General features: G+C 43.6%; 1 protein-coding gene across 17 annotated transcripts in view; it reads right to left on the minus strand.

The window, feature by feature from the left end:
* Positions 1-12,957, minus strand: part of LOC121592764 — a 43,310-nt gene that overhangs the window by 11,554 nt on the left and 18,799 nt on the right. For 12 of the 17 annotated variants that reach the window (XM_041914535.1, XM_041914537.1, XM_041914531.1 and 9 more), the window contains one exon: positions 515-726. In XM_041914535.1, coding sequence (XP_041770469.1) covers positions 515-726 — 212 coding nt within the window. Of the gene's footprint in view, positions 1-514; positions 727-5,258; positions 5,458-9,469; positions 9,680-12,957 lie in introns of those variants that run through there. The other 5 variants (XM_041914541.1, XM_041914543.1, XM_041914545.1 and 2 more) reach the window with 5 other exon arrangements.

Consider the following 12,957-nt stretch of genomic DNA (forward strand, 5'->3'; position numbering starts at 1 on the left):
GACACGTACTGATTGTACGGAAAATTGGCCAAGAAAGTCAACTGCCATGTACGTTTACTTTCGCCCCTGCACCGGGAAAAACAGAGAGAGAGAGAGAGAGCACAGTAGGCGGGTGGGTTGCGTTGGAAACCTCACAAGTGTAGCCGTCATTCGGTGGCTCCTTTCCCTGTCTCTTGCGACCATGACACATGGCTCGCATGCTAAATCGAGTGCCTGCTGTGCTGTGTGTTTGTTACGTCTCAAACCCTGGGCAGCAATTCGATAGAACATGGGGAAAAATAACCTCTTTCTAGAGCAAAAAAAGCAGGAACTTTCTTAAGTAGTTGCTACTCCGCGATGGATTGATCGATCGAGCAGAATTAAAGTCCATCGCTCGCCTGTCCCTGTCCTTAATCGTTCGCACAGGGGATAATCTATCGGAGGTAACACTTGACTCGCGTAACACGCGCAGGTTGGGAGTAGCTGGCGCTTGCGAACGTGCGAACGGAGAACGGAGAACCAGCCCCGCACTTACCTTGTTCAGCACCGCAGTGGCCAACAGCTGCTCGTACTTCTTCGGATCGAAGTACGGCAGATGCTCTTCCGGCCGTAGCGGCAGGCCACTGTGGTTCAGCAGCTCCGGCAGCTTGGCGATCTCTTCCAGTATCCTCTGTATCAGTCGCTTCAGCTCGAAGTGCTGATCGCTCGGGCTGTGATGCTGCTGTTGACCTTCCCATAGTGGTAGATCTGTTTGTTTTTTTTTTTTTTTTTGGGTGGATGAATGGGGAAAAGGGGATGAAAATAAATAAGGAAATAAAAGAAGAGTTTTAGTAAAAACATAGTAAATAGCGTACAAGTTATAAGATAAGATAAAATGTTTATAGAAAAGAACATACTTAAAAGGAAAAAAAAGACACTCAAAAAACATGCAAAAAAAGATGCAGCAAGATACACAAAAAAGTTCGAAAAGAAAATAACGAAACAAGTGCGTCAAAGTGTTGTGATAAAGTGTTTGTGTGCGTGTTTTCGTGTACGAGTAGTTGTCAAAAGAACACGTGCCGTTTGCAATCATAAAAACACATGAGGGATGCTATTAATAATTTCACACTTAACCCGCGGCCAACAGACCGCCACAGTCAAGATCACTGAGCCACTCTGCTCGTAAGCTCCACTTCTTCCCCTTTTTTTTGCACTCTTCACCTCCCTAACACTAATGCAATGTTAATGCTAGCTTGCGGCTAACGCCGAAGAGGTCAGCCCAAGTGACATGCAGAGCACAAATGGCTGAAAGGTTATTTTAAGCTCGTTTACTTGCGAGCGAGCGAGCGAGTGAGCGCACGAGTGAGGTAATTATCATTGAGGGCAATCCTTATGTCCTACTCCCTTCCCTTACAAAAAAGTCTGAAGTCTACGCAGGCACACATCTCGCGTAATGAGGGATCACCCCCCATTCCTTTTTAATTAGCATTCTACACTGCACGATTCGATTAAGTTCTTTAGTCTGGATGTGTTTGAGTCGAGTTTTTCTTCTTCTTCTTCTTCTTCTTCTTCTTCTTCTGAGCAGTGTGTTGTAACAAACAAGTATTATTGTTCATCGGACAAGGTACATCTTTTGCGCTGCAACACAATCATTACCTATTGCCATCCAATTACGTCAATGCCAAAATCAACAGCCAACAACGTGACGCATCATTAGGGCAAGGGAGTCCACATACAAAAAAAAACTCACACACACAAAAAATGGTATATTTGAGGTGCTCTGTTTGAGTTTCAAATTTTGGAAAAGAAAGACAGTATATTATTGTTTCACCACGCGCTCACTTTCATTAAAAACGTCTTCCCCTGCTAAAGAAAGCATCCATTCCGTCACGTACTGTTTGTGTGGAAGCTTTTTCGGGAGTGCTCACTGTGATGAGTTTGTTTTCATTTGCTTTGTTTTCGGGGTTGACATTGACTTGTTTGTCGTGTTTGATAGCAAATTGCAACGTCTAATTTGTCTCTAAGCTTATGTTTTGAAACGCACAACATTGTAGGAGCGAAACCCATCTTTAAGGCCCAGCAAAAGCTCATCGTAAACAAATGCCACAAAAAAAAAACAGGCTGAATTTAATTGAGCAAATGCACAAAAACAGCAGAACAAAAAATGAAAACAGAAGCAACACGCAACATAAGAAAACAACAACCTTAAGGGGCACGTTCCGGCACAAGCCAGCGATTCAGGCCGTGGGTCGTGAAACTTTGTACCACAACACACACATACCGTCTTCTATTTTTGTTTTGCCATCGTCATTGTGGTCACTTGGTGCACTGAACGTACACAGAGCAGAAGGGGCTATCGATCGTCGAGCTTCGATTGATCACGCAAATTACCAGTTTCGGTGGCAATTTGCCGGCAAGTTCCATTCGCGTGTTTTCCACCTGACCGACGGCGAATCGGTGCGGTGATCTTTTTTGTCCCGACCCGTTGCTACTACAGAGGAGCTCTGTATTTGCATAGAGGAAATCAATCGCATACCACAGTCGCTTTCATGCATGATTTACGCACTGTCGGTCGATCGAGCAAGCACCGAAGGAAAGGTGAGATCCTCCCTTAACTGATCGCGTTTTAATCTTTTCCAATTGAACTTGCGGTTTGGTTTGCCCCTTCTATTTCCCCCCCAGTGTGGAAAGAGCGAAATAGGTTAATAATCTCTTTTTTTGTCTCCTTCATTACTCCATTACTGGCACGTAATGAGAGAATCGATTATGCTGGCTTTTATGCAATGCAGCCAGCCAGGGCACGGCGGCCTTCGGCGGTATTCGTCCTTCGGAACCGGTTTCTGTGAATGCGTGTTGAAAAATTATTATTTCACTCCGAAAGAGCAAATGCCCCCAAAGGGGCGTCTGTTTTTCATCGCCGAGCGCAACACTGCAGCCTGACATCGAGATGCAAATCCCCTTCTCTCCGCCCGGTAGGTGGCAGGTGGCGCGTGAAGGGCGCGAAGGTCGCGGCGAAGGTGCGCGTAATCGCGGTGTCAAGTTCAAGCTGCAACGCAAAATCTGGCGCAACGTGTGTGTGTGTGTAATCTCTGGTGTGGCTTACATACCATTTGGTGCCGATGGTTCGTAAGGCGATAAAGCATAGGAGGGTTTTGTTTGGGAGACGATTGGGATTTAATTTTCGCTAGTAAGACCGGCGCTTGGCGGGGTTAATCTTGGGCAGGGCTGTATTTTGAACGGAATGCTCGATGTGGTGCGATCAGCGAAAGGTTATCAGGGGGCATGGATAAATATTGATAACAAAGTACACGGAGTAAGTTCGCTGTGTGGTGTTAATGTTAAGAACACTGCATTCCTTGTGACTCGCTTATCAAGTGTTGTAAGTTTACGATAGTTTTATGGATTAAGTGTCTTCAAAGCAGCGTCATAATTGTTTTATCTGTATATCCAATGGACAAGTTTTTCGATGCGGCAAAGTTTAGTGGAAAGATCAAGGTTTTATCGTAATTACCTTGAAAAAAAAGATAGGAATGTTTATGGCGGGGTTTGGCTTGAAGTTTATGCTTTCCTTATGATACGATGTTTTTCCTAAGCATTGTTTATCTTTAGCACGGCTTTGCTGTATCTCTTACTGTACAATACAAGAGTTTTCTAAGTTAAGTAAAATATTTAATTTCAATTGACATTAATGATGTACTGTAAATGTTAATCTAGACATTATGAGCCTTCATGTCAGAAGAGATTAAAGAAACTTTGTAAGTCTGTAGGAGTTTTTGAATAACTAGATCGATTGTTAAATTAATAAGAAGAAGAAAAGGCATACAAAGAATAATAGTAAAAAGAGGAAACAGATCAATATAAACAATGAGAAGAAGACAGAAGAAGGGGAAAAACAAGGTGAAGAAGTGAAAGAAGGATAAGAGGATGAATCCATGAAAGAAGAAGAAGAAAAGGAAGAAGTAGCAAAAGTAGATAAGGAGAAGAAGAAGAAAAGGAAGAAGAAAAAAAAGAATAAGAAGAGGAAAAAGAAGAAGAATAAAAATAAAAATAAGAAGGAGAAGAAGAAGAATAAGAATAAGAAGAAAAAGAAGAAACGAGACAAAAGTGAAGAAGCATAAGAAGAATAAAAAGAATAAGAAAAGGAAAATATAAAGAAAAAAGAAGAAAAAGAAGAACAATAAGAAGAAATAGAAGAAGAAGAAGAAGAAGAAGAAGAAGAAGAAGAAGAAGAAGAAGAATAAAGAAGAAAAAAATGAAGAAGAATAATAAGAAGAAAAAGAAGAAGAAGAAGGAGAAAAACAAGAAGCAGAAGAAGAAGAAGAAGAAGAAGAAGAAGGAGAAGAAGAAGAAGAGCTTTCACATTTGTTACATAATGTGTCACGCGTTTAAAGCATCGTTCACCCGGAAACGGAATGATTATGACACTGCTCATGAGACATGTATGTGTGCCTAATAACTGCGCATAATTGATTTATTTCAATCAAATAGTTTTGCCATTTTACAACAGCGAACAGCAACAGAAATCCATTGTACGGCTCACCATGAGCGCTAAAACGCTGTGCAATCCACAATTCGATAAGGATATCGGGAAGCGAACGGCGCAAAGATGCGTCCAATACAGTTTGATACGGTTTCTTAAGCAAAACAATTTGGCAGAGTGTGTTACTTTCCTTTTCCGTGTGTTCCCTACGTGTGCTCACACGGAGAAAGGTCTGCAACGAATGCAACACATCCATTGCTAATTTCAGCGAAAGGATGGCGCGCAAAACCGATGCCGCCGCAAAGTAGCGGAAGCTTCGTTGCTCAACACATATCGGCACTTGTGGCTCGCAGTTTAACAAGTGAAAGATAAATTAATTAAAATAACTTATCAAAGTAAGATTTATCAATGTGTCACTTTTATCCAAAATTAGTGTGCGCAACGAACCGCAAAGCACAAACACCATAACCGTCCTTCACACTTTATCAGAATAATTCCCCGTTTTTGGGTTGCTTCCAATGTCACAAAGATAGCAAATGAAATCACACCTTTCACGGCTTCCAATTAGGTGGTTCCAGTTTCGCTTTGCTAGGTGTGTATTATTTGCATTATTGCATTAATTTCAAACGCAGCGGACGCTTATTGACGCAGTGAAACATGAAGAGTTCCATGTCGCAACGGAGCAGTGAAGCATGTCGTGATGACATTCATGGGGCCATTTCTTCATGCAGATTGATTTAAAATGTTTAGCATTGAGACATCTTTTCTTCAAATTTGATTTAGATATTAAGCATTTCTTCTCCCACTCGATGAAGCTTACCTAGCACAACTTGGAGGACGTAAACGGCCACGTACGACACGACGGCGGTCAGCAGATAATAGGCAAGGAACGAACAGCTGCAGAACACCATTTTGAGGCGATTTCACTTTCAATGTGTTTCACTTAATCAAAAATAAAATACACCAACACTTGCACACTGTATCACAAGACGCCAAGCTTCGACCCGTTGCTGACGCTTCTGATAATGGGTGGAAAATTCAAAAGAACCATTCCAAAACTTATTAAACACGTGCACCGCCGTCACCGAACAATCATATTCCATCATATTCCAACTTTTTCCACACATTCCCAGGGTGCGTTCGCGTAAATCAAGCTGAATCTGTATCAATCTCCATCCAAAAACGTGTCGGTTTCAATTTTCTTTCGCCAGCTTGAAGCATGCTTCCCCCCATACTACTATCGCTATGTTGAGGCTGATGCAAAACGTTTGCCCGCTCGATTTTTGCCGCTGTGATTGGTGCGTTTGGCGTGAAAATTGTTTTCCCTCGTGGGGAGAAGGTCGGGAGACGAAGCACAACTTAATTAAATTTTCTACCCACTGTTGTCACCTTTCTGGTCTCGGTGGCGCAATGCACGTACCGAGCCGCTCTTGCCCGCGGTTTAGAATAGTTTTCTCGGGGCTTTTCTTTTTTTTTCATTTCGGCTTTTGTGTTTTTGAAGGAGATGAGTGTGGCGGTGAGCGCGAAGCAGTATGAGCGCGAGATTATTGGAAAAGTTTCATTGTCATTTAACATTGCTTGGGAATGCTCTCATCAGCGCGGCAATGAAGGCCTGGGGCGTGCGAGTTCGATTGCGAATCGAATCAAAGCAGGCTACGCGAAATCCATTTCCCCGTTTGTGGGTGACAAAAAAGCGCTCACACGCTGTAAGCTTTGGTGGAGACGATTACGTACATTCCGCTTCTCCCTTTCCAAAGGTTGCCCTTGATCGCCCGGCCGTGCGAAGCACGATAAGCGCCGATTTTTGTCCCACCACGGTACGACACGCACCGGAGGGCTGATAAGATAAAATTTCGCTTATTTACACTCGTTTCTATGACGTTTTTTGTTTCGATGGTGGCCGTGGCGGCGACGGGTTCCGCAAAGTCGAGAAAGAACGATAAAAAAAAAAGCCGCAACCAGATTAAGCCGCTTCGCAAGTATTAGAAATGGATTAAAAGATTGTTGCTGCTTTACATCGGCCCAGCTGCAAAGCTGGGTTGCCACGGGTTTAGGGTTGCTGCTTGTCTTTAATGTTGTTCCAAGACAGTAGATGAATTAAGGAAAAGTATTAAAGAAAATGAAGAAAAAATTATCACATATTTTAGAAGCAATACTCGCCGCAATACATATTAATCCAAAGATCAGAATTTCAAAACCTACAGTTGGAAAAATGGTTCCAGTTATTCCATTCATAAAACCGGCCGCTTAATTTGCAGTCTGCAATAAATCAAACTTTCCCATCAACTCTCTCACACCTGACAGCGGACAAACTGTATGAATTGAGTTGACTCTTCTTTATTTCTCCTCACACATTTCTCTTTGTATGAGCATATTTCATGATTTTCTGTTCTTGCGCTCAAAGTGCCTTAATTTTGCACAAAGAGGAAGAACACATACACCAACCACAACAACACCGACCGCATAACGTAACGTACGGTTTCGTACGAATCGCCTGCAAACACACTGGCACACAGTGCACTTCCTTCCTGGGCAACCTTCCTACGGTGGCAACACGAAAAGCGCTGCGTGGCTTTGTGCGAAAACTCAAACATCGCGCACCTGAAACACCTGCCCCAAAACGCGGATAAGCGGAAAATTCATGGAAGTGAATGGGTCAGTTTTCCATCACGGGGGGGGGGGGGGAAAACACTGCAACAACAAGGTTGGGAAAAGCACGCCCAACACTCTGCCACCCTCCCAAAAAGGGAAAGGTGAACGCTAATACCAATATTAATGGGGCACATGTGCCCGAGAATCACTCCACCACAATGCCGTGTGTGTGTGTGTGCGTGTTTGATAAGTTGTTTAAGCTTGATAAGTTTAATGGTAGTGTTTCACTCAACCAACAAAAAAAAAAGGTAAATAAATGCCGCGAAATGTGAACTGACAGACTGATAAGCGTGTAGCGCAAGGCGGAATACCCGATGACTATTCTCTCTTGCTTACTACACCCACCCCCCCCCCCCCCTTTACACACCCCTTGCCAACGCATGATCCGTGTTATGACTTATTCATTGTGGGTGTCTGCGGTTCTTCGATTTTTCCGGGACGGGTCTTCGATTTCGGCTGCAGTCGGTTGTAACTTTTCACCGCACAGACTTTCCACATGGTTGGAAAGCCCACTGACCGGTCACTAATTGCCGGGGTGGGTGGGAATAATAAAAGACACCACGTCTAGCTGGGCTAGTGGTAGTAGTAGTAGTAGTGGCAGTAGGCGGTGGTGGTGGAGGCTGGGCTTTCGTCGTTTGCCGGAGCTTTTCGGAGGGTTGCAATGATTCAACAGTCGATTGATAATGTGTTACGATTGACACCGACGATGGATGGAGATATATAGGATTTTTGTGCAATGAAGAAGCACTTTTAAAAATAAAGAAGATTGGTAATCTTTTGTGTAAACAATGGTTAAAAGATATTAAAAAAATAAAGATTTTAATAATTTCAGTAACAAAAATTATTAAGAAAATGCTTCTAAAACGCATTTTCAATAGTTTGTTGTTTATTTTTTAATTATAGAGACATTGAGCCTTTGAGACAGAATTTGTCTTTTCTACTTTTAATAGTAAATATTGAAGACTCGTATAAAATTAAATAAATAAAATACATTGATACAAATTTCCTCTAAAATTACCCCAAGAATAAATATGTTTGATAAAATGCATCATACTTATCAGCTAAATAAATCAGCTTAAAGAGAAATGCTCAGAATACAAACCAGACCGCCCTTAGAAAAGCGTTCTTGTCAAATCAATGTGCTCAAAATATTGAATAATTTCTTCATTAAACCATCCAGTGGCACGAACAAAATGAGAATACCGTCATCTGTCCCACCGACTTCTTCGGCTTTAACGTGTCATGTCAAAAGAAACGTGTAAACTTCCTAAAAAACCTTCTTATATCCTACAAATCAATCCCAAATACCGAGTTACCGTTTTCTTGCGTCACTGGTCAAGGCACATTCCAACATCAAAAGTGCATCACACCAAGGAAACAGTTATCCAAAAGTTGCAATTGCGCCTCACAAAATCAGCAAAATCATTGCCAGATTCCGACCGCTACACACTTCTCAAAACTAAAACCCACGTCTAGTGGGTAAGGCGCTTCGCCTCCCGCTGGTACTCGGCGTTATATCAACGCGATACCGCCGCGCACCGCACAATCAATCAAAACACGGCAATCATTTCAATTTACGGCCACCACAGTTTCCACCCTCACCAACGCCCGTCTATTTGGATGCAATTTTGTGATTTGCCACCGACGCGCGTACCTCGCCGTTGTTTCGTCGCTATCGATATCGAATGGGGCGAAAACAGGTGGCAAAAGGTGGAATCGCGAAATGGGGAAGGATTTATGGTTTGCCCGGGTGCAATCTCGTCGCGCAGTACGCAACGGCTGGTGCAGGTGACTGCTGTGCAATGCCGAGTAAAGATCCATCACAAGCGGTGTGTAACGGAGCGGCTCGTTTTAGGAGGTGCATATTCGGTGGCAAATTCGATTTCGCAGCTTGTCGCTCATACGGGTCGACATAAATCCTTCGCAATGGAGAATGAAGCACGTACGTGCGCGAGCAATGCCAGCGACAGCTGATTAGAACGCGTGCACTTTGGGAAATGAATTTGGGAAGTGAAGGGATTAGCAGGACGCTGGGCAGGACATTTCAGTAATAGGATACGTGCTGGGAAGGAAGTGGCGTAGCAATCGGAACCACCGCTTTGAACGAGATCGTTACAGGTGCTGCTCACTCGGCATACACTGGTCTCTTATCACCAATCACTGTAAAGCGCGTCCGCGACTTGCAGGTGCTTCGTCTGTGTTCCGGCACGGCATTTCCTGGCACCCACTCACTGGCTTTAGCCGGTCACTGGTGCTCCACTTGCTTATCAGAACCATTCCCCCCCCCCCCCCCCCTGCGTCACAGATTGCTAAACACTTTGGCCCGCACCACTACTCTGGCCAGCCGATTAATGGGCACTATTTCGCGGGATGTAATACCAGTGAGAGGTGGGAGAAAAAATAATACAAAACACACACACACACACTCGTTCTCGCGGTTTATTATCACGCCAAAAACCCTCGCGCGGCCACTACCTTGCACTGTTTGCCTTTCGTTACGGCCGTTTCGTTGCGAGTCGCGAGTCCGCGTCGGCACCGCCACACACTCGTTATCGTGCGCGCCCCGTTCAAAAACTGAACCGACCCACGGCAGCCGACCAGCGGTGAACCCGCAGCAACAGGTACCGCACCCGACTGCACGGTGGTGCAAGTGGTGGAATGAAAATGGTGCCGTGAGTGGGGAGCTTTTTGTGAAATTGCTCACAGTTAATATGTTTAAAATATTAACTTAAAGCAATTAAAAAAAAACATCTAAAAAAATTTAAAAACATTTAAATGATTTAAAACATCAAGTTGATTTTGTAATAATGTAATAAAAGCACATACAAATCCGATACAATATTGTACAATATTAAAGCCTTTTTATTTAGTGTCATCTTCATAAGATTCGAGATTATGCTTGATAATTATTTTATATTTTTGTTTTAATAATTTATTATTAACACAATATTTTAAGGCATTTAAGCAATGATTGAAAGCTTTTTTTTATAACGCTTGTTAAGGCCGGGGTAAATTGTCCGTACTCGCTAGTGTAATTTCGATTTTTACTAGCGCAGCTGACGGCGGCTGGTGGAAGCCGTTTTTGGTCATCCAGGGAATGATCGACTCAAATTTAAGTATTTTTTCCACCATTTTTTAATGCGAAAATGGCTGAAATACTTGCACATCATATTTGTTATAAATTACAAATTCCAGTCCAGTTTAATTAAAAAATATGGAACCTTTCATACTTTCTAAAGCGGCTCTAAATTGCTTGACAAAATGCTTCTGTCAGCCGCCGCCAACTAAAAAATAAACTATTTAAATATTTGTTTAAAATAATTAAAAGAAAAAAAAATCCAATTATGCAATACAATGAGCTTGAAGGTAAAATTAATATGGGAAGTCTTTTTAAAAAGCAAAAAATAATATTCCTTCCATAATTTGTCCCCTCATTGCTCCACAGTGCAAACGGAACATCTCTATCTCACTCACTCCCGCTTTGTCGGTGGGTCCTAAATGCTGCGTAACGTTCGCCTGTCACCCCATTCGCAGAAGAGGGTTGCTGTATCGGAACCCTCCGCAGCACCGCAAGCACCTGTCACTGCGTGCATCGGAAGGGTTTGTTTCTCACCAAAACGCAGACACGGAGTGAGCGAAAGGGAGACAGAGAGAGATAGCATTTGCTTTGTATGTGTGAGTGTGTTAAAGCTCAAATGGATTAGTCCTTGGTTGTGGAAGCAGGCGCAATTTTAAGCGCTTACTTTGCGCGGTTTTATTAAAGGTACAGCTGTATAGGACGACCCTCTCGGCTTTAAGTGACTGTGTGTGAGAGAGACGGGAGAGCTAGGCTGCAGCCTCACGTGCCACACATTTATTTACTTGCAAACATGCATGTCCATTTATAGCCAACACGTTGTCATTTCTCTTCGGTGAGGCTTTCGGTTTGTTTTTTTTTCTTTCGCTTCCAAACTTCCACGACCTTAAGAAGGCCAACTGATGTTCGGTGCGGTTTCTCAAAGGGAAGAGCCAAGGGAAGAGCCTAGGAAGGGGCCCGATTGTGTTAACACATTTCAACCGGCTGTCCGACTAGCTGGCCGGTCTTCATCGTGCGAGGGGTTTTTGATTATGCAAAGCGTGTGCGCACGGGCATAGGTAAGTAAACAATCTCCGCAAAGCAAGGTGAAAGAAGCTCTCCCGGAGATCGTTTGACACTTATCGGAGTCGGTTTGATCGACACGACGCGGTGCGACACGAACGGAAGCAGGAACGAGTGAACGGGAATTATGCAATTAAAGGAGATTGGTTGACACTGGGGCTTGGAGTGAGTTATGCCCTAAGGTGTTTGCTAATGGGGAGGGTATTAAAGTTACGATTGTTTAGAGGATTTTGGGATGCTGAACAACGCAAACAGGCTTGTTAAATGTCAGTGAATTGTTTTATCTTATCGATTTGGTTTGGTTTGTTTGTTTGTTTTTTTCGGACAAACGAGTCCCTCAAAGCTCATAATTAACTTTCCAAACACCGGTGTTTTGGTACTTTAAACTTCCACGTGATGACAGAACATTCGCTTGAACAACAGAGATGTACCTAAAGCCCCATAACTTTGCCATCGAAGCACTGCTAAATTGTGCCTATCATCGTTATCATCATTATTTGTTTCTATCAGCGCCACCAGTGGGTCCAGTGTGTGACATTTATCAATCACAGCCCCTTTGAGCGCTCACCCACCACAAACAAAGTGCGCCTGTAAACGCGCGTGTTTGGGAAGGTAATGACAGCGCGTAATACTATTTCATGGCATTCCGCTGGGAAGAGGCTCCCTATCAAGCCGTCCCGTTTGCGTTTATCAATCGATTGATAAACTGGCTTTCGTGCCGTGGGGGCCGATGGTTGCATGCTTCTGTCAACATTGGGTTGGCTGGCGCAAACGGGTTGGCCTGCGGTGCGCTAGTTGAGTTATTCCGGCAGGGTGAGATTGGAATTTCGATGACAAATCCCATCGGTAAAGTTCCCCCCCATTTTACTGAGCGGGTAAGATAGGGGAATCGATTTCCTTTTCTTTGTTTGTGGCTAACAATTGGCAGGTCAAAAAAACACCAACAGAAATTGGAACCACGACCACGACGGGAGTTGGCAGTACATTTGCTTAAAGAAACAGGTTTCGATGCTAAACGTCTTCGTTCAAACAAACAATGTAGAACTTGATTGGCATTGGGAAGACGATCCAAGTCACCGACATCGCCACGGTGTGTTTGCTGAAGTCGTGTGAATAATGCCGGCATGAGTCAGTCCCGTCATGAGACGTGCGCACGAATTTAATGCGAATCCTGGTTCCGTTTCTGTTGGTCCGGGATGGTTTGAATTTAACCGGTAAGCATGGATGATTCAGGTTTTCGTGTGGCGAAAGCTTAACGTTCTCCAGCAGTTCATCTACCACATGACGTAGTGTATAATAGTTTTTTTTTTGGTTAGGGTGTTCAACGGTGTGAAGTCAGCAGTCGACGTTGATAAAATGAGACTGCTGTTTTAGGGCGGATGCTGGCCCGAATCGTACGCCAGTGGCTCGGTACGTGCTAACGTGACGCGATGTGACACATGCTTGGACCGTAATGATGGATTGTTTTCATCTTTCGCGTTCACCCGGGCGTCAAAACATTGCAGTTGTACCGTAGGTCGTGGCCAGCACTATGCCCAAAGACGACGCTGTGGTCCGTACAGGCCGTGTGTTCCACTTTGTTGCTCCAGGGGAGGTTTTGTTTTCTAACAGTGATATTTTTTAGATGGACCTTTTTCCAAGCGTTCTTCTGACAGCGGTACAGCGTGTGGCGACTATTTAAGTATATAATTTTGATGTTCATACTATAGTATGTTTTAACTCATGTCTA

The sequence above is a fragment of the Anopheles merus genome, chromosome 2L, assembly GCF_017562075.2.
Source record: "Anopheles merus strain MAF chromosome 2L, AmerM5.1, whole genome shotgun sequence".
Taxonomy (NCBI): Eukaryota; Metazoa; Arthropoda; class Insecta; order Diptera; family Culicidae; genus Anopheles; species Anopheles merus.